The sequence below is a fragment of the Piliocolobus tephrosceles genome, chromosome 12, assembly GCF_002776525.5.
Source record: "Piliocolobus tephrosceles isolate RC106 chromosome 12, ASM277652v3, whole genome shotgun sequence".
Lineage (NCBI taxonomy): Eukaryota > Metazoa > Chordata > Mammalia > Primates > Cercopithecidae > Piliocolobus > Piliocolobus tephrosceles.
The window spans coordinates 106,510,538-106,532,414 of NC_045445.1; the positions used below are offsets into that span (position 1 = coordinate 106,510,538).

General features: G+C 39.6%; 1 protein-coding gene across 4 annotated transcripts in view; it reads left to right on the forward strand.

Moving 5' to 3' along the window:
* Window positions 1-21,877, forward strand: part of CASK (calcium/calmodulin dependent serine protein kinase) — a 408,963-nt gene that overhangs the window by 170,162 nt on the left and 216,924 nt on the right. For all 4 annotated transcript variants that reach the window (XM_023202786.2, XM_023202787.2, XM_023202789.2 and 1 more), the window contains exons 4-5: window positions 5,019-5,096; window positions 11,186-11,258. In XM_023202786.2, the coding sequence (XP_023058554.1) occupies window positions 5,019-5,096; window positions 11,186-11,258 (151 nt within the window). The remainder of the gene's footprint in view (window positions 1-5,018; window positions 5,097-11,185; window positions 11,259-21,877) is intronic.

Genomic DNA, 21,877 nt, shown 5'->3' on the forward strand with positions numbered 1-21,877 from the left:
ATCATTTTTGTTCAGAAGGTTCAAGGTTAGGATATCAGGATGGTGTGTATTCTGAATATGTGTATTTTAAATTTCTTTGAATAAAGTTTGCATAAATAACAGTATTTTTAGTTTTTATTTCTGTATCTCATGAAATTTAAAATTAGTGGATTGCTTCTTTTACTTTAATGTCAATTAATATTATAAATAATCAAATAGCTTTAATAATAGAAAAATATTTTCACAGTGATGTCTCTCAGAATAACCCTTCAAAGAATGTGCCTGTATATTTACTAAGTTGCACAGGTGATTTTGTTTGATATCCATGGTTACGAAGCATTGAATTAAAAAAAAAACATATAATGGCTGAAAGATCCCATTTATAGTAGCAACTAAAATATAAAATGTATAGGGAAAAAACACAGTAATAAATATTTTAAACCAATATAAAGAAAATTGTAAAACTATAACTTAGAGACATGACAGGAAGTGGAGAGACATATCATGTTCATTGATGAGAATATTAGAAAAATGTTAATTTCTAGAAGTTAATGTATAAATTTACCATCGGAATCAAAATATAAAAATTTTTTATAGTTTGACAAAATGATTTTAAAGGTCAACTGGGAAGAAAAAAATCATAAGAAAATGTTGGTGAAGGCCAGTTGCGGTGGCTTGTGCCTGTAATCCCAGCACTTTGGGAGGCCGAGGCAGGCAGATCACTTGAGGTCAGGAGTTCGAGACCAGCCTGGCCAACACGGTGAAATCCTGTCTTTACGAAAAAAAATTCAAAAATTAGCCAAGCGTGGTGGCAAGCACCTGTAGTCCCAGCTACTTGGGAGGCTGAGGCAGGAGACTTACTTGAACCTGGGAAGCAGAGGTTGCAGTGAGCCAAGATGATGCCACTACACTTCAGCCTGCGTGACAGAGCAAGACTCTGTTTCAAAAAAAAAAAAAAAAAATTGGTGAAGAATAATGAGATTTATTTTGCCAAATATTAAAATCTGCTACTACAGTATTTTATTTTGTCTGTCCATGTTTTTGTTTTTGTTTTGAGATAGAGTCTCGCCCTGTTGGCTGGAGTGGAGTGGTGCCATCCCAGCTCACTGCAACCTCTGCCTCCCTGGTTCAAGTGATTCTCCTGCCTCAGCCTCCAGAGTAGTTGGGACTACAGGCGCCGGCCACCATGCCCGGCTAATTTTTTTGTATTTTTTTAGTAGAGACATGGTTTCACCATGTTGGCCAGGCTGGTCTCGAACTCCTGGCCTCAAGCTATCCACCCGCCTCGGCCTCCCAAAGCACTGAGATTACAGGTGTGAGCCACCACGTCTGACCCTACAGTATTTTAAATGGTATGGGACTTGATGCAAGAATAGGCAAGTCAGTGGAAGAAAGTAGAAACCTAAAAATACCCCCATGTATGTATGCACATGGGTAGATATTGTCATTTCAAGTACTAGTATTTCAGATATGACCAGACAAAATGGATTGATCCATGCTGGTAATTATAGCACAGGGCAGTAAATAATTTCCAAGTATTTCTCACTGACTGGTTCCCTCCTTAGGCTTTATACCTCTCACCACTTTGCTGCCTCCTCCCCAGGCCCCGTCTTTTCCCTCATCCCTTCTAGGCCCCTCCAGAAAGTCCTCTAGCTCTCAGAACATCTCCCAAATTCTTTTTGGAAACACCAGATTCCACTGAGGCATTTTATTTGTAAGTATGTATTACATTCCTAGAAAAAGAATTCCAGGATTTTCCCTCCTATGTGTTTTCATCTTCCTTCTTCATGGTCCATGATGCCAGCTGAGGTCATTAGTACAGTGAATCCAAACTGGTAGGATGGGAACAGGTTATTCTGCCATTTTACTAGATCTTTGGGTTGCACATCAAATCTGGGGCTGATCACTCCACACTTGTTTAACCTGCCTGAGGTTCACAACAGTTTTCCCAGCTCTGTGATCATCAGTGATTTCAAATTCACCAATGTAACCATGCTTCATCATCACAGTTAGAAACCAGACAGTAACTTTGGAGCACAACCTAGTAAGAACCTAGTGTTTGCCTCTTTTTGGTATTGTTAGTGCTCTGGATAGCATCGGCCAGGACATTCATGCACAGCATTATGGCAGCATGGAGAGATGGCAGAAAGAACCTAAATTCTTATTGCTTCATTATGCAATCAGTTTAGCTCTCTCCTTTTCCTAACCCCTCTCTCATCTAAGTTGAATAGTGCTTACCCTCATATATCACAATTACAAAGGAAAAAGCCTAAGCAAAACTGATTCCTTCACTATGAGATGTTTTTTAGTCCTCATAGATCAACCAACCAGCTTAAACTACAGCCAGTTTTTAAAATAGCATTTCTTTTCTCCCCACAGGACAAAGAAATGAAAAATATTTATTCTCTCTAGTAATCAAGGAAATGCAAATTAAAGCAATCATGAATGACTTTTTTCCTCTTATCTAATTGGCAAAGATGAAAAAAAATCATTATCCTAGTAGAGCAAGGGACACATTCACACTTGGTAGTGGGAGTATAAATTGTTAAACTGTTTCTGGTGTTGTGTATGTATCAAAAGTGTTATTGTAGGCCAGGTGCGGTGGCTCACGCCTGTAATCCCAGCACTTTGGGAGGCCAAGGGGGGCGGATCACGAGGTCAGGAGATCGAGACCATCCTGGCTAACATGGTGAAACCCCATCTCTACTAAAAAAATACAAAAAGTTAGCCGGGCGTGGTGGCGGGTGCCTGTAGTCCCAGCTACTCGGGAGGCTGAGGCAGGAGAATGGCGTGAACCCGGGAGGCGGAGCTTGCAGTGAGCTGAGATTGTACCACTGCACTCCAGCTTGGGTGACAGAGCAAGATTCCGTCTCAAAAAAAAAAAAAAAAAACAGTGTTATTGTGTATACCCCTTGTCCTAGCAACTCAGCTTGTAGGAATTTTACCATACAGATGATCAGAGTTGCTCACCAAGATTCATGATCACGTTCATCTAGGCTTTATTTCTGTTGGTAAAAAATGAGTGCTGCCATACTAGGGAGTAGACTAGGCCTTTTTAGTAATGTTTGTAGTAGACTAGGCCACTATAAACATTATTTTGGAGAAGAATCCTATTTGACATTGGAAAATGTTCCTTAGGTGTGAAATGGAAACTTGGTAAAGTTTTTAGAGCCTGTATAAATGTGAAAGTATTTTCATTCATTTATATAAAACCACACCAAGATCCAAATAATAGAATCAACTGTTCATTAGGTGTCTACAGTGTGCTCAGTCTTCTGCTGGGTATTAGGTAGTATAAATATATTTTTTCTTGTTCTTTAGGACTTTACACTATCATGGAACTGTTGTAGGGCTTAAAGATGTGCATTTGTTCCTTGCACACCCAGTAGGTATAGCTATAATCAATGGGAAGAGCAAAGGATATAGCTAGACAGGGATTTCAATCCTGTCCCTATCACATACTTGTCCACTCACTTAGACAAATTATTTGAAAATGATGCTGACCTCATGGGGTGGTTATAAGTATGAGGGGAGGCATAACAAGGACTGCTTCCTGTGATGCCTTATGAATAGGAAGTATGTTAGTTCCTTTACTTTCCCTTCCAGAAGTTTCTATTTCCTCAGTATAATGTCTGCAGCAGTTATATTGGAAACTAAACTACTGAATGAATGAATGAGATACTGCATTTGAAAATATGTTATAAGCCTTAAAGCGTTATGAAAATGTTAGCTATTAATATTTGAATAGTTTAATATGTATAATATGGCAAAATTCATGTATACATATATAGGTATACATGGGGGGAGGGGGAGGTGTTTGTATGTAAGTGCTAAATGTTATGGACCATATAGGGTTGTTATAGAATGAGAAGCAAAGGAAGACATTAATATGGCTGGTAATCATTGAGGGGGCTTCTGGGGAAGGTAGGTTTGGAATGAATCCTTGAATTAAGATAGGTTTTGAGGCCGGGCGCAGTGGCTCAAGCCTGTAATCCCAGCACTTTGGGAGGCCGAGACGGGCGGATCACGAGGTCAGGAGATCGAGACCATCCTGGCTAACACGGTGAAACCCCGTCTCTACTAAAAAAATACAAAAAACTAGCTGGGCGAGGTGGCGGGCGCCTGTAGTCCCAGCTACTCGGGAGACTGAGGCAGGAGAATGGCATAAAAACCCAGGAGGCGGAGCTTGCAGTGAGCTGAGATCCAGCCACTGCACTCCAGCCTGGGCGACAGAGCGAGACTCCGTCTCAAAAAAAAAAAAAAAAGATAGGTTTTGAAAATGAAAAGCAATATATACAAAAAATAAAAAAGAAAATGGTGTACTCAGGGAGTGATAATAAGACCATTCTGCCTAGAGAGGAAGATTTTCTTGAAACATCAGTGGACAGGGTAGGTAGAAGAGGCAAAGTGTGGCCAAGACAACAAGAGGCCTTACTTATCTGGTGAGAAGTAGATAACTACTGTAAGTTCTAAGACAATATCGTGACACAGTGTTACCAACACATCTGTGTGTTACAATATGTTTGTAGCAATGAACTTTGGGAATGGCAGTGTAAACAAAAATAAGTTTTATTTTATATATAAGTCACTGTTTTTTCCTTCCACAGCATATAGCCTGAATTTTTCCATTTGGTGGTAATAACAATAGCAAGATGTTTTTTTAAAATCCTTGTATTCTACGTAACTGAATATTTTTGGAATTTGACTTTAAAATATGCACACAACCCTAGCATTGCTATTTTCTGATGCTTCTTTTTGCGAAAACCTAAAGAAAATTTATAGTCAATTTTATATACTCATATTATTTGATATTACTGTTAGCCTGTTCTTCCTGTTTCTTTCCCTGCAGATTTTCAATGTGAAGATGACTATCATGCCCTTTGTAATTTATGTCTATATTTCATTGAAAGAAAGGAGATTTAAATAACACAATCCTTAGCAGTAAACCAACTAATAACTTAGTTACAATGTATTCACTTTCAGTGTTGTCTTCCTGGAATTTCCTCTTTTCTTATGTTCTTTTTCACATTTCTTTACAGTATGGATGGAGCAGATCTGTGTTTTGAAATCGTAAAGCGAGCGGACGCTGGTTTTGTGTACAGTGAAGCTGTAGCCAGGTATGTAGTGTATATCTAATCCCCAGAGGTCAAGGTGAAAGTAAAAAAAGAAAATGACAAAGACATCACATGACAAACTGATGAAGAGCGTACTGCTGCTCTTTGCTACAAGGAATATCTCTGTTTTAGTATGTGTTAGTAGAATCGATAGTCACTGGAAATGCAAAATACCGAACAATGAGTTTATCTATTAACATGGGTTTATAGGGGCTGAGCACGGTGACTCACACCTGTAATCCCAGCATTTTGGGATGCTGAGGCGGACGGATCACAAGGTCAAGAGATCGGGATCATCCTGGCCAACATGGTGAAATCCCTTCTCTACTAAAAATACAAAACTTAGCTGGGCGTGGTGGCATGCGCATGTAGTCCCAGCTACTCGGGAGGCTGACGCAGGAGAATCCCTTGAACCCAGGAGGCGGAGGTTACAGTGAGCTGAGATTGCGCCACTGCACTCCAGCCTGGCCACAGAGAGGAGGTTGCAGTGAGCCGAGATTGTGCCATTGCACTCCAGCTTGGGCAACAAGAGTGAAACTCCATCTCAAAAATAAATAAATAAAATAAAAACATGGGTTTATAATACAGGCTTACATTTTCAGTACTGCTATCTTTCCCATTTGTGATGATTTTTGTACAAGAAGCGGGGATCTAATAGCTCAGGAACCATGTAGAATTCTACTTGGATTTTTTTATTTTTGTTTTAGCAAATCTGCCTCGTTAGTTCTTCATTTTGCCTTTCAGTGATATCACATTATCTCACAATAATTAACAAAAAATAAAGAACAATAAAAGGAAGAGAAATAGAAGCACCATTTTAAAAAATGTATTTGCTTCAGGCCAGTGTGAGACCTACCAATCAAATGGCAGCTGTTTGTTTTAAGTGGAGAAGTTGTTGTAAAGACCTAATGACTCAAAATAAGAAGTAAATATGAAAAATCGCAGGAGCCATGCACGTGCTGGGCCACTTGCTTATAAATTTAGAGCAACACAGCTTTCTGTTTTGGTTACATTCAATCATATCATAATTACCCACTGCTGTAGGTTGCCTTTTTAATACATGGAATACAGCATCCCTCCTTAGTCACCAGGCATAATATGTTGAAGGGTTCAAACTCACAAACATATTAACTTTTTTGGGTGGGGGAGGGGGGACAGAGTCTCACTCTGTCGCCCAGGCTGGAGTGCAGTGGCGTGATCTCAGCTCACTGCAACCTCTGCCTCCCAGGTTCAAGTGATTCTCCTGCCTCAGCCTCCCAAGTAGCTGAGATTACAGTCATACACTGCCATGCCCAGCTAATTTTTGTATTTCTTTTAATAGAGATGGGGTTTCAGCCAGGCGCGGTGGCTCAAGCCTGTAATCCCAGCACTTTGGGAGGCTGAGACGGGCGGATCACAAGGTAAGGAGTTCGAGACCATCCTGGCTAACATGGTGAAACCCCGTCTCTACTAAAAAATACAAAAAACTAGCCGGGCGAGGTGGCGGGCGCCTGTAGTCCCAGCTACCCGGAAGGCTGAGGCAGGAGAATGGCGTAAACCCGGGAGGCGGAGCTTGCAGTGAGCTGAGATCCGGCCACTGCACTCCAGCCTGGGCGACAGAGCCAGATTCCGTCTCAAAAAAAAAAAAAAAAAAAAAGAGATGGGTTTCACCATGTTGGCCAGGCTGATCTCCAACTCCTGACCTCAAGTGATCCGCATGCCTCAACCTCCCAAAGTGCTTGGATTATAGACATGAACTCCCTTTCCTAGCCTAGGATTTATGAAAACTTTCTATAATTTGAAAAACAGTTATATTAAATGATTTCCTCTGTCTTATCATTTCTTTTATAATTATAGCATCTTAGACAAACATAGCTGGAAACAACTTGGAGACCACCTTAATACAGCTTTGAGTTCAGCATGATTTGAATGTCTTCAAATTCATTGCCCTGACTCCTTCTGGCTGAAGAGCAAGGGACCTAGTCTCAGGGATGGAGCAGCCATGGCTATAGCACAAAATAAAGAATATGCTCAATGTGTGGTCGCTGTGTTTTGGTACTGCTGGGGCTAGGGCGAAGGAGCAAATGAAAGTGTACGTGTGTTCTTTAGGCTTCTGATCTATACGTGGTAGAACTGAAGCTAAATATCCTCTTTTCTTTTGTGCTATGTTCTCTAAAGCACATTCTAGGGTTTTTTTTTTAATCCTATCTTCTATTATTTTGAGTTTTTATTACAATTTTAAATTTTTATTCTTCCTTGTCCCTCAAAATTTTAAAGCATTCTTTCATACCAAAAATAGTCAATACTAGTGAAACTCAATGGAAGAAGGGGATTTTTTTCCTTCTTGAACCACAATAACACTGGGATACCTGGCAGGTATGCTGACAGGATTGATGTGAAACCAGTACCACTTTTACTCTGGTCCCCAGTCATCTATATTGCTTTTTCTTAACCTCAAGCCTATCTCTGCCACTGGGCTATGTGTCAGGATAGGCAGGATGGTAGTGTGAAGAGATGATGTCATATAATGACATGACTTGTGGTCTCTCCTAATCTTGAGATTTATAGAAAAGGTAGATGTTTATACACATCAAAATGAAAGCCTATTGATTTTTAAATCCACCTGTATAAGCTGTTAAAATGGTGAAACGAACTTTCCAGACTGGACCAAAAAAGAGTAGCATTGGGACCAGTAGGTGACGTTGCAAAGAGAGAGGTTTGGAGGCAGTTTATTAAAGGTTCTTCCTCTGAACAATAAAAAAAGTAGGCGGGGACTCAAAGTATTATTATGTCTGTTTCCTATTGCAGAGGATCAATGACCATGCAACAAGTGCTCATAGAGATTCCTCCATTGGTTTAATGACAGATGACTTCTAATCTTTTTTCATCCTCGCTGATTCTGTGATTTATTGTTAGGAAATTTAGCTTATATCAGTATTCTAGTGAGACCGACTGCAAGAAGACTTTGAGACACCAAGTAATCAAATTGATAATGTTATTTTTCTCCAGCAGGCTGAGCTTCAAGAGGAGCAGCAAAGCATGGCATAAAAGTAAAACTGTATTCAGTCCTTAGTGCGACCCAATTAGTGATTACCTCCATCCTTTCAGGGGTGATGAGTTGTGGAGTGAGCTAACACACAAGATCATATTATCAAATCAAACTCTCAGAGATCTTCTTAACTAGTACCAAGCTTTACTAAATCATTTCAAGGATACAGGCAATCAGAAGGCTCAAGTGAAGCAGAGAGAAGGGAAGGGCAGCCCCCCACGTCACTTCTTACTGCCTCAGAAATGCACCTCTGGCCCAGAATAGATGAGGTTTATACTGGGATTTGTGAGTTTCCACACACAAAGGGGAGCATTGCAAATATCTTTATTTTACACCCCAGAGATTTGGATAGCCCCATGACATTCTCCAGGAAGCCATCTGTGCCTCAGAGATCCCATGTTCTACTTACCATAGTAATCCTTAGCCAGAGATATCCTGTTAAGGGCATTTCAGAGATAAGGTCTCTTCTGCCTAGCAAATAGCATTAGGCTTTGTCACCTGCATTGACAAGAAGAGCAGACTGAATCACCTTTCTTCTACCGTGCTGCACCCCTGAAATGCCTCCTTCCAAAGGCAGTAAATGCATTGCTGGCCAGCTCTTCCATTGAGTTATCTTGCTGATCCTTAGGAAAGATAAAGATAAACAAATATATTGCTGAATTTCTCTGAAAGCACAGGTCCCTATGATGCTTCATGAAGTGAAGTCTTTTGATTAAAAGTTCAGTCAGCAACTTTCTAGAACATTTGGGCAGATTTTAGTTCTTGTGTTATTCTGCTTGCACACTTTGACATGCATTGCCTCCCAGGATCATGATTGGGAGGGTGGAGAAAGATAGTTCAGTTCTGTTATAACTTGGGGAGAAAAATAGTTGAACTGTCTCCACACACACCGCAAAGATTCTGCTGTGTACGTATGTTTGGGTCAAATAATTGAGTGTTCTCATATGCAAATAAAAAAATCCTCATTCATTGAGTTTTGTTTTGTGTTATGAGACTTTGAGATAGGAATTTTCTTTAGGTTAAAGATAATTTAGGTGGCTGTCTCAGTGTTTTGTATCCCAAATAGTTCATTCTGTAGGTACAAGCTATGTCCACTTTAACTAATTTTAATTTACCCATTATTTCCATGTTGACATCTAGATGGACAAATAAGCTGCTCCTAAACCTTTGACTGAACTTAACAATAATAATATTATAATAATAATGACTCAACCTTTGTAGCATGGTTTAGTTTACAAAGCACTTTGACAGGTGTAGTCTCTTAGCCATTTCAAGGGGTTACAGATCCTCCAAAGCCTGATTTGAACCAGTAATGGGCCACAACACCAAGTTAACAACCCCTCATTTAAACAAAACTTATGGCCAGGCATGGTGGCTCATGCCTGTAATCCCAGCACTTCGGGAGGCTGAGGCGGGCTGATCACTTCAGGTCAGGAGTTTGAGACCATCCTGGCCAACATGGTGAAACCCTGTCTCTACTCAAAATAGAAAAACTAGCAGGGCATGGTGGCGCGTGTCTGTAATCACAGCTACTTGGGAGGCTGAGGCAGGAAAATCGCTTGAACCCAGGAGGCAGAGGTTGCAGTGAGCCGAGATCTTACCACTTCACTCCAGGCTGGGAGACAAGAGGGAAACTCCATCTCAAAAAATAAAAATAAAAAAATAAACAAAACTTAATTACAGGCTACAATGGCCCAAGCAAAGAGTATATGAGCACAACCCCTTATATGTGCATTTGCAAAGTAAGATAAATTAAACATCAGAAGTAATGATTACATGAGCCTAGCTCTCTGGCTTAAAGCCCAGTTGTAAGGAGCCTGTGATTAGTACAGGAACAAGGCTTGGGTTTGTTTTTGTTTTTGTTTTTTTCTCCTACATTTCATTTTTAAAATGGAACCCTTCCAATTAGTTGTAATACATGAAACAATGCATATGCTAACTAGAGGAATACTCCTGTGAGCTTGATTAGATGGTATCATGCCAAAGAGGGAACTTGATGGAAATGTCTTTTAATTGTAAAGCCAGAATAGGGATTTTTTTTTTTTTTCCCCTGAGTCACATACACATGTTCAAGGTCACTTGTATCAGAAATATAAGATCTGGAAACAAAACAAAATTCTATAAATATTATGCAATGAACAGTGTTAAGTCTGTTGCATTTCTGTCATGCTGGTTGGGAAGGAAAACGAAAAAAATGAGAAAAGAAGGGGAATAATAGGAAGAAAAGAGACAGACAAATATAGAGGGAATAAAATACAGAAAATGAAACAGATACTCAGAGAAAGAATAATAGGGCAATTATAGAAGAACTTTAGAAATAGGAGGCAGTCCTAAAGTAGTACTGAATCAACTATTCTTGTCACACGTGGTTGCTAGTTAACGCCATTACCATTTTTTAATGCCTGTTCTTTAAAATGCTGATTTCTTCTTTGTTCTCACCTGTGCTCCAGGAGGGCTCCTCAGCTGGCCATGTAAGGAGTCAGGCTTTCTAGGACATGTGCCTAGAACTAACTCCACTTGGTTCAAGGGAGCCCCAACTAAAACTTGATTATGTTACAAAAGGAAATTGTCCAATAAGGGCCGTTCTTCCCTCATTTGTCCTCACAGCTAAATGGAAGTAAGATGGAGAGCATCTTATTATTTGCTGGCAGATCAAAGGCTCCCACCGCTCTAGTCTGAATCCTTGGAGCAGCCCTGAGCACTGTTTACATAACAGCAGTCCAGTTTAAGTAGAATTGCCTGAGTATTGGGGAAAAAAATTGTCATGTTTTAAGCTTAAATTTTTAGTTTGCAAAGCAAATTTACTTATGAACTGTGTGTAATTCTTTTGACTTAGATAGCTTAGAAAATATAGAGCATACTGTTTCTTCATGAAGCCCATAAACTTGTGAGTCTGCCAACATTTTCATTATTAAGCCTCACTTTACATCCATCTTGTCTGCTCAAATAAAATGTGGCCATGGACAACTAATATGAGAGTGGGAGTTATAAACTAGGAGCACTGTATATTAAGTTTTAAAATAAAAATTGTTTACGGTTTTTAGATTTCTTTTGTTTTTTACAGCCATTATATGAGACAGATACTGGAAGCTCTACGCTACTGCCATGATAATAATATAATTCACAGGGATGTGAAGGTAAGTCATTTGTTATCACTAACTTTAATGTTTGTGAAAAAATACTGATATAGCAATGATAATCAAGAATTCTTTAATATTGTCATGAAGAACATCTTAATTTTACTTATAAGTAAAAATGTATTGAACTGCTTTGTATTTGGGAAGTCATTGTACTAATTCTTAACTAGGAACACTATAATTTCAATTTATTTATTTTTACTGAAGTGTTCATGCAATCTAAAATTGTATTATTTCTCTTTTGCCATTGTGTGTGTGAGAGAAATGAAAAATCCAATAAATAGGAAAAACCAAACAATATCCTATACTGAGTTAATTGGGGGGAAAATTAGAATTTGGTTTATATAGTAAAAGTTAATCATACACATATTTTCATAATACTGCAATGCAAAATAGTCAGCATTTTTTTTTTGCAGATAGTTTTTAAATATAGTAGGAAATCATAATTATACATATAATACAATTTTATGCTTGGAATACCAATATTATCATTATTCAGTCTTTCTGCCTATTTGATCCCAGTATCGGGTTAATGAGAGCTCTCAGTTCCTGGTTTTTTAACGGTGTCAAGCCAAACATAGTGGGAGGCAAGAAACAAGACCAATAGGCCTTCCTCCTGATCCCTAGCTTCTCCCAAGGCCCAGAATCACTAGGGAGCCCCTGAGGTCCCTTTGGCCCTGGGCTACACTTTTAAGCTCTGATATTTTGTCACTGGTCTTTCTCTAACCTCCGGCATGTGCAGACATAGTGTTCCTTCCCTCAAGATATATTATTAAAGATCTGGCTTCTTCAATTTATTTAATACTTTAAATGATTAAGAAAATTAAGTAGAGTTTAATTAAAGTGTCTATAATGTTTGGAAAATTTTCACAGAAATCCTTGTAGTTAAAAGCTGAGGGAAGGCGTGAGCAATTCCAAAACCATCTAGTAAAATATTTTAATAGCAAATGAAAATCACTGGAGAAATGTACAAAATACACATTAGTGTAAATTAGTTGTAAAATATCTCATTCATCCTTTTCGGATGTGTTAAGAAAATGATATTGTTATTATCAAAACTCAACACCGAGCATCTCAATGGGTCCCCCTTTATGACAAAGTATTCTGGCCGAGCCCGGTGGCTCATGCCTGTAATCCCAGCACTTTGGGAGGCCAAGGCAGGTGGATCTCCTGAGGTCAGGAGTTCAAGACCAGCCTGGCCAACATGGTGAAACCCCCATCTCTACTAAAAATACAAAAATTAGCCGGGCATGGTGGCGCATACCTGTAGTCCCAGCTGCTTGGGAGGCTGAGGCAGGAGAATCGCTTGAACCCAGGAGGCGCAGGTTGCAGCGAGCCGAGATTGTGCCACTGCACTCCAGCCTGGGTGACGGAACAAGACTCCGTCTCAAAAAAAAAAAAAAGTATTCTTCAGTTATCCAAAGAGAAATAAAAATGTGGAAAGGTAAAGGTGGGAAATTGTCAACTGTAGTAGCTTGTTGTGCAATTAGTTTGCATTAATTAATGTAAGAAAGTTCATATGTAGAGAGTAAAATATATCTCTTTGTATATATTCTAAAATATATACAAGAAAAAATGGTAATTTAAAAACCTAAAATGTGTTCATGTAATAGCATTATGTTAAGAACTGTTTTGCTCAAGAGGCAATTTTATTTTGAATGAATTATTCTCAAAAGATAATTATATCAGCATCATATAATAAACAATGATTTACAGCATATTATACTGTAATACTTTCAATAATATAGTCAACTTTTGATTAGCAATGGTATTTTGATATGACAGCCTAAAACTAAATAATATCCAAAAGTAGATAATTTGACCTCACCTTTTAATTTACCTTCTGATTTATTTATTTAACAAATATTTGAGTGCCTACTTTTTACAGATTACTGTGCTTGGAGCCCTAAAAGTATTATGGTCTCAGTAGGGAGATAAGGCTGGGCATCTCTTATCTACTGCAGCAGATCAACACGTGCTAAAACATAGTGACTTCAATCAATAACTGCTGCTTAGTTGCTCACAATCCTGCAGTTTGGGCAGAGCTTGATAGGGACTGCTCAATTCCGTTTCACAGGACGTTGGTGACGTAGCATGGCTAGTTTCCACATAGGCTTCACTCATTTTTCTGGCATCTCAACTGAAGTGAGTAGAACAGCTGGGAGCTGGCTGGGCACTCTTTGCAGTCTCTCATTCAAAACGTCTCTCTCTCTCCACATGGCCCTATGTCCAGCAAGACAGTGTTTTAGGGCTCTAAAAGAGCAAGAATGGAGGGTGTTAGGCCTCCTGAAGCAAACTGACACTGTGTCACATCTTATGCTTTTCATTAGTTGAAACATACATCACAAAAAGGTCACAAGGCTAGTCTGAGTTAAAGGGGAAGAAATATAGATTCATATTTTGATTGATGGAGTGCCAGATATATACAAGGATGGGAGAACTTGTTGGTGGCCACCTTTAGACAGACAAATAATTATTATGCAAGGTAGAAGGTGATAAGTATCATTAAAAGATGAGGTCAGAGAAATTTCCTGGGGGAGGTCACATTGGAGCTTGGTCTTGAATCATGGGGTAGTTATATGGAGACAAGAAGACATTTCAGGCAGAAGGAATTTGGGCAAAGGCCCAAAAGTAGTCTTACATTGGAGTATATTAGATTAGTTTATTATTTCTAAAGTACATGCTAAATAATTTAGAGGAAGCATGTAGAAACATGCCAACGAATGAAAAAGAAATAATTCTCAAACTGCAAATTAGTAAGAAGAAACCACCCCAAAAACTGCCATTGTTCAGTTGGGAGACACACTCAACACAGAGCACACGTTAATGTTGATTTTTTATTTTATTTTAATTTTTTCCTTTTTTTGAGACAGGGACTCGCTCTGTCACCCAGGCTGGAGTGCAGTGGTGCAATCTCGGCTCACTGCAACCTCTGCCTCCTAGGCTCAAGCAATTCTCATGCCTCAGCCTCCAGAGTAGCTGGGACTATAGGTGTGCGCCACCACACCTGGCTAAATTTTTTTTGTATTTTTTTGTAGAGATGAGGTTTCACCCTGTTGCCCAGGCTGGTCTTGAATTCCTGGGCTTAAGCATTCTTCTTAAGAACCTTGGCCTCCCAAAGTGCTGGGATTACAGGCGTGAGCCACCATGCCGGGTGTTGATATTCTTTATATTTCAGAAGCTGAAATCCACACATTTTTACATGGGTGAATAAAATACTCACATTTAGTTACTTGAAAATTTTTAATTTTGGTGTATTTTTCTTAAGGCATTCGTCCAAAAGATATTTATTGAGTGCCTACTGTGTGGCAGGCACTGTCCTAGGAACTGGAACTACGTCAGTGAAGAAAATGGACAAAAATCACTGCCCTCATGGAGCTGACATTCTAGTTCAGGGAGACAATACTCAGTAAACAGAAATGAACTACATAGTAGGCTAGAATGTGAAAAGTATCACAGAAAAAACTAGAGTGGTCAGAAGGTTAGAGAAGGGCTTGCTTTTGTAAATACGGTGGTCAAAGCAGGCCACATTGAGATGATGATATCAGAGCAAGGACTTGGAAGAGAGGAAGTGGGCTAATCTGATAGCTGAGGGAAGAGCATTTTGGGTAAAAGGAACAGCCAGTGCAAAGACCGAAAGACAGGAACACAAGTAGCCTGCTTGAGGAACAGCAAGGAGGCCGGTGTGGCTGAGGTAAAATGTGCACAAGGGAGAGTAAAAAGGAGACAGGAGATGATCCTGCCTGGCTCAGACCAGAGTAGTAGCAGTGGAGGTAGTAAAAAAATAAAAAATTAGTTAGATTCCTGATATATTTTGAAGATTATGTCAATAGGATTTCCTAATATAACTTTGGTAAACTAGGTAAAACTTAGTTTTATTCAAGACCTTGTTACAGGGGTATTCCAACATAGCGGTCATTGTGAAACTTCGAGAACAATACATTTCACATGCTAATAATGGAAATTTTCACTTGGTTTGATTTGTTAATATTTTTGCCAATAAAGCAACCTATGAGCTTTTCTTTCCATTCAGATATATATTCAGTGACTTATCTGTATGTAGGTTTTTGTTTCTGCAGTTAAAGTTTTTGTCTAAGTTTTCTTCCCTTATATTTAATAAAGAAAATAGAAGAGCATTGCAATGTTTTATTTCTCTAAGAAAAATTTATTTTATCATCTGTTTCATCTAGCCAAGAATATTCTCATTCTCTCTCTCTCTCTCTTTTTCTCTCTCATAATTCTTGGCATATGATCCAAAAGCATTACATTTCCCAAGGATCCTATTATTATATTTACTAATACTTTTTTCTTTACTTTCTTAGAAAAGGCATTTCCTTTTGTAATCATTGTAACTGAGTACTTAAAAGGATTGTTTGGCTAGATTTGAGTATATGGTACCATGTGATCTGTTTTTGGAAACTGCTTGCTCTGAAGAAGCAATTTCACATAAAATTGCATAAAAAGCAATCATATAATCCTTTGAAATTCGAGAGATGTGTGAACATAGTACTGGGCCTCCCCACAGCCATACTTATTGACATTTCGGGCTATATTCTTTGCTGTGGGAGGCTGTCCTGGGAATTGTAGGATGCTGCTAAGCATCCTTCACCCACTAGATGCCAGTAGCATCTCCCCCTAGTTGTGACAACCAAAAATGTCTCCAAACATTGCTAAATGTCCCCTGGGGCACAAAAAGTGTCCCTGGTTAAGGCCCGCTGTCATAATAGACTGTTATAATTCTCAAGATTTGCCTCCCTACAGGTATTAATTAAGGCATGCATATAAATTTCTAATTTTTTCTGTCATCTTCTTCCCTTTAATTCTACTTTTTCTTGTGAAAGAATGTGAAAACTTTCGTTATGTTTCTGGTACTTTTTTTTTCTTCCTCTCACCCCTAAATTAAAAGTACTTTAGAAAGAAATAGCACAGTTGTCAAGGTAAATGCAACTCCTGGCTCTTTGCCTTCTTTCATGGGCTCTACTAAGCACTGAGAGTTTGTGGAAGTTTCTCCTCTCTCCTAACTCCTGCAGGCAGGCTTACATCATGAGGGTGTGGGGAGACTTAGTTTTAGACCTTTCTGTCACTCTGACCTACTCACGTATAACTGTAATAACTGAAGTTGAAGTGAAACAGTTTCTCTGAGAATGCAAATTGCTACACACAATCACTTTCTATTCTAAATGGTGCCTTTGCCCAGAAGATCTGGGTGCTGTTTTTAGTTCTCAGAACTGTGCAAACCCCAGTCACACAAACACTCAGCCAGAGGCCAGTGTGTTTCTGAGTGTGCTTCCTTTAAATGGTTTTCCTTGCTAACCTGTGTGAACATGCCTGGCTGCTTTTTGGTTCCCTTCTGGTCTCAGTTCTCCTTTTACCTGTTTAGGGCCAGACTGTGATAAATTTGTGTTCATCACAGAACACTGGTTGGCATGACATTGTGGATTTCTTAAAGCATTCCGTAGTCTCTTGTTCTCCGTTACTGATGTTTCTTTGTTTTTTTTTTTTGTTTTGTTTTTTTTGTTTTTTTGAGACGGAGTCTCGCTCTGTCCCCTAGGCTGGAGTGCAGTGGCGTGATCTCAGCTCACTGCAAGATCCGCCTCCCGGGTTCACGCCATTCTCCTACCTCAGCCTGCCGAGTAGCTGGGACTACAGGCGCCCGCCACCTCGCCCGGCTAGTTTTTTGTATTTTTTAGTAGAGACAGGGTTTCACCGTGTTAGCCAGGATGGTCTCGATCTCCTGACCTCGTGATCCGCCCGTCTCGGCCTCCCAAAGTGCTGGGATTACAGGCTTGAGCCACCACGCCCGGCCTACTGATGTTTCTTTTACATCTGATACCACAACTCCCCAAAGTTTATCATGTTGTATAGAGAAATTTAAACTCTCATAAAACAAAAATGTATTTATTCTTTTTTATTATTATTATTATTTATTTATTTACTTTTTTTTTTTTTTTTCTGAGACGGAGTCTCACTCTGTCGCCCAGGCTGGAGTGCAGTGGCGCGATCTCGGCTCACTGCAAGCTCCACCTCCCGGGTCCATGCCATTCTCCTGCCTCAGCCTCCCGAGTAGCTGGGACTACAGGCGCCCGCCACCTCGCCCAGCTAATTTTTTTGTATTTTTAGTAGAGACGGGGTTTCACCATATTAGCCAGGATGGTTTCCATCTCCTGACCTCGTGATCCGCCCGCCTCAGCCTCCCAAAGTGCTGGGATTACAGGCTTGAGCCACTGCGCCCGGCCACTATTCTTTATTATTATATTAACACTGGTTAATCTGCATTTCTTTTGTAAGATTTTTGAACATAATGTGCACGTTCAGTTTGAATGTGGCATTTTAATAATTGTACTTAGGAAGATCTCATGGATTACATGATCATAAATTTATCTTGTGTTTCTAACTGCTATACTTCTCTTCACCCAGCATACTCCTACAAAAAAAAAGAAATCAACTCTTTAGTTTTAAGTTTCTCAGCCTGAGCAACATAGTAAGACCCTATCTCTCTCTCTCTTTCTCTTTGTTTTTTGAAACGAAATCTCACTCTGTTGCCCAGGTTGGAGTGTCGTGGCGTGGTCTCGGCTCACTGTAACCTCCACCTCCCGCATTCAAGCAATTCTCCTGCCTCAGCCTCCCGAGTAGCTGAGATTACAGGTGCCTGCCACTACGCCTGGCTAATTTTTTTAGTAGAGACGGTTTCACCATGTTGGCCAGGCTGATCTCGAACTCCTGACCTCGTGAGACACGACGCCTGGCCATTAAGACCCTATCTCTACCAAAAAATAAAAATTAGCCAGGTGTGATGGCACACACCTGTGGTCCTAGCTACTCGGGAGGCTGGGGCAGGAGGATTGCTTGAGCCCAGGACATTGAAACTGTAATGAGCTGTGATTGTATCACTGCACTCCAGCCTGGGCAACAGAGTGAGACTCCATCTCAAAAAAAAAAAAAAAAAAAAAAAAGAAATTCTTTTGCTTATTAGAAGTGAATCCTTTTACTGTTCCTCTCCTTCTGAGCCAGGAGTAACATGTATGATATAGCCAGAGGTTTTTCTGTCGGGTATAACTATAGCTGTAGTAACTCTTTCCAGTGTTATCAATTCCATTTGAGTGTAGGGCCTGTCAGAGGAAGGTTCGTGGCATTAGGCTGCTCGATTGAAATGCTTAGCATATTACCAGTGTTCCCTCTGTTCTCCCTTTGTGGTTTGCCAGCAGGATTTCCTTTCACCTTGTCTTCCCAGATTTGCCCGTAACTCCCACCCTGACAGAGCACAAGGCCAGGGATAGGCCCAGAGTCCTCAGCAAATGGAACAGAATGGGCCATCTTCCTCTTCTATCCAGGGAGTAGAAACTTACTTCCCTGTTAAGTTGTTTATCCTAAATTTTGTTTGTCTAGTCTTAATGGTTTGTGTTCCTGATTATAGTTTGAAAGCTGCCTTAATGAGAGTATGTGTATGCCTGTTTTCTACAGTTTAAGATAAAACCTTGTTGGCCTTTGAGTCAAAATTTGAGATTTCTGAAACCCCAAATTTGTGTTTGACTGTAACTCACACAGACATATTAAAAACACTGTTTTTTTTTGAAATCCAAACTTTAAAATAGGTTAATTTTTGAAGGTAATTTTAAAACCAGGCACAGTGGCTTGCTCCCATAATCTCAGCACTTTGGGAGGCTGAAGCGGGAGATCGCTTGAGCCCAGGAGTTCAAGACCAGCCTGGGCAACATAGTAAGAGCACATCTCTACCAAAAAAAAAAAAATTAGTCAGGCATGGTGGCACACACCTTTCGTCGTAGCTACTCAGGAGGCTGAGGTGGTGAGACACCTTAGCCAAAGAGTTTGAGGCTGCAGTGAGCTATGATCACCACTGTACTCCAGCCTGGACGACAGAGACAGACCCTGTCTCCAAAAACAAAAGTGATATTTTAAATAAAATATTTACTATGCCATTAAACAGCCAGTCCTTAAATTGCATAAAAAAATTCAACATGATTTAAAATCACCTGTTTAGGAAAGCATCTATGGTGTAAAGATATCCATGATGATAATGAGCTGAGTATATACTTCAGTATAGGAAATTAAAATGTGAGTTTATCAGAATGAGTAACTTAAAGAGAAATTGCGTATCTCTTCTCCTGCCTTTTTAAATGTAAGAATCTCTAGAAATATTTTTTGTTTAAAGTAGTGGTAGAGCTGTAAAGTGATTGTTTTTTAAATAATTATTTTTAGAAGTTATATTTTTGGGTCTTTTTTTTTTTTTTTTTTTTGAGACAGGGTCTCACTTTGTCACCCAGGGAGGAATATAGTGGCGCAATCATGGCTCACTTCAGCCTCAACCTCCTGGGCTCAACAGATCCTCCCACCTCAGCCTCCCAAGTAGCTAGGACTAGAGACATGTGCCACCATGTCCAGCTAACTTTTCTATTTCTTGTAGAAACATGGTCTCACTATGTTGATCAGGCTGGTCTCGAACTCCTGGGCTCAAGTGATCTCCCCACCTCAGCCCCCTAAAGTGCTGGGATTACAGGCATAAGCCACTGTACCTGACCAGAAGTTATATTTTTTTAAAACTCCTAAGTCCAATGAGATTATTAAATGCAGTATAGCTTATGTTAAACAAACATTACTGTCTTAGTCTGATGAGTTTTGGTCTCAAAACTCACATAAGAATAAAATTACTTAGGCTGGGCACAATGGCTTACCCCAGTAATCCCAACACTTTGGGAGGCCAAGACGGGCAGATTGCCTGAGCTCAGGAATTTGAGACCAGCCTGAGTAACATGGTGAAATCCCATCTCTACAAAAAAATAACAAAAATTAGCCGGGCATGGTGGTGGGCACCTGTGGTCCCAGCCATTCGGGAGGCTGAGGTGGGAGAATCACTTGACCCTGGGGGACGGAGGTTGCACGCCATTGCACTCCAGCTTGGGTGATAGAGTGAGACCCCATCTCAAAAAATAAAAAGAATAAAACTACTTTTGTAACTGTGGAGAAATCTGTGCATCTCAGGAACTCTCCCTGATGAACTTTGAGTTACTCTGTGGTTTGCATGTCTAGGAAGTCACTAGATTGGATACTTCCATTTACAGCTAGCATTCAGGGAGGTCACCTCAAGTTCCCAAGTCTCCTTTCTCTCTGCACATTAATGAGCCAAAAATCCAGTTACTACTCTAAACGAATTGATACTCACTGTAAGTATTTGAAACCAGAACATGTTCAGATTTTTCTCAGAACGTTTTCATGTCTCAGTTAAGCATTGAAGTAGAAAAGGAAAAAAACAAAATTTGCTGGGTTGTTTTGTGTTTTTGTTTGTTTGTTTGTTTTTTTCCCCCTCGGAATAACCTCTAGTGATTTTTGAACACATGGCTCTTGGGCAATGTACTGTGAATTGCTTTTACAGCTCAAACTCAGGAACAAAACATGCTATGAAATTAAAGGCTTGGAAGGATTATGTGAACTTACTTTAAACTTCATTTTGGACACTGAAGGAATTACTGTGTGAAGAAAAAAATGAGTCTTTAAGCAGTCTCTAACAAAGTGGCAAGTTACTATTAATGGTTGGTTGTACTCAGCTGTTTTTGTTTGGTTATCTGAGAAGAGAATACCAGTACCGTGGAAGTAGAAATAGACAAGAAGTTTATAGCTCCAAAGTGCTTATGATCTCTTTGGGCAGACAGAACATGCTTTTTTTTTAATCGTAATATATGTACTTATTACAGAATATAGTCACCATCATTTGTCTACTGACAAGATTACATAGAAAAAAGAAATTAACATTAAGAAATGCTTATCTTTAAATGTTCACTTAGATATTGGAAAAAATTGGGGTGATTTACTTAACTATGCACATATATATATATATATATCTCCTTTTTTTTTTTTTTTTGAGACGGGGTCTTACTCTGTAGCCCAGGCTGGAGTGCAATGGCAGGATCGTGGCTCACTGCAACCTCCGCCTCCTGAGTTCAAGTGATTCTCCTGCCTCAGCCTCCCAAGTAGCTGGGACTACAGGCACAAACCACCACGCCCAGCTAATTTTTGTATTTTTAGTAGAGGTGCGTTTCGCCATGTTGGCCAGGCTGGTCTTGAACTCCTGACCTCAGGTGATCTGCCCACTTCGGCCTCCCAGAGTGCTGGGATTACAGGCGTGAGCCACTGCACCCAGCCCACTTCAATATTTTCATCAGTAAATTAGTACACTTTAGAGTTGTAGTAATTAAAATAATAGATACACAGCATATAAGTAGAATGCTTGGCAAACAGCAAGTGCTTACTAAGCAATGGCTACTCATAATAGTAACAGCTGATTTAATAATAGGATCTGTGAATAAGATAGTATTTTCTGCTCTACACATGAAGAAATTAATACTTGCAGAGGATAAGTAATTTGCATAAGATTGTCCAGCTAAATAAAAAGTAGAGCCAGATTGAACCCAAGAAGTATAATTTCAGAGACCAATCTCTTAACCATAATACTATTATTCTCCCTTATTATTCATTCATTTATTTCACAAAAAATTAACTTCCAGGTACTGTTTGTCACTAATAACATTATTTATATTGAAGACAGAAGAAAATATGCACAATGCGATGAAGATGGGCTTATAATGACATAGCTTTTTACTTTGACA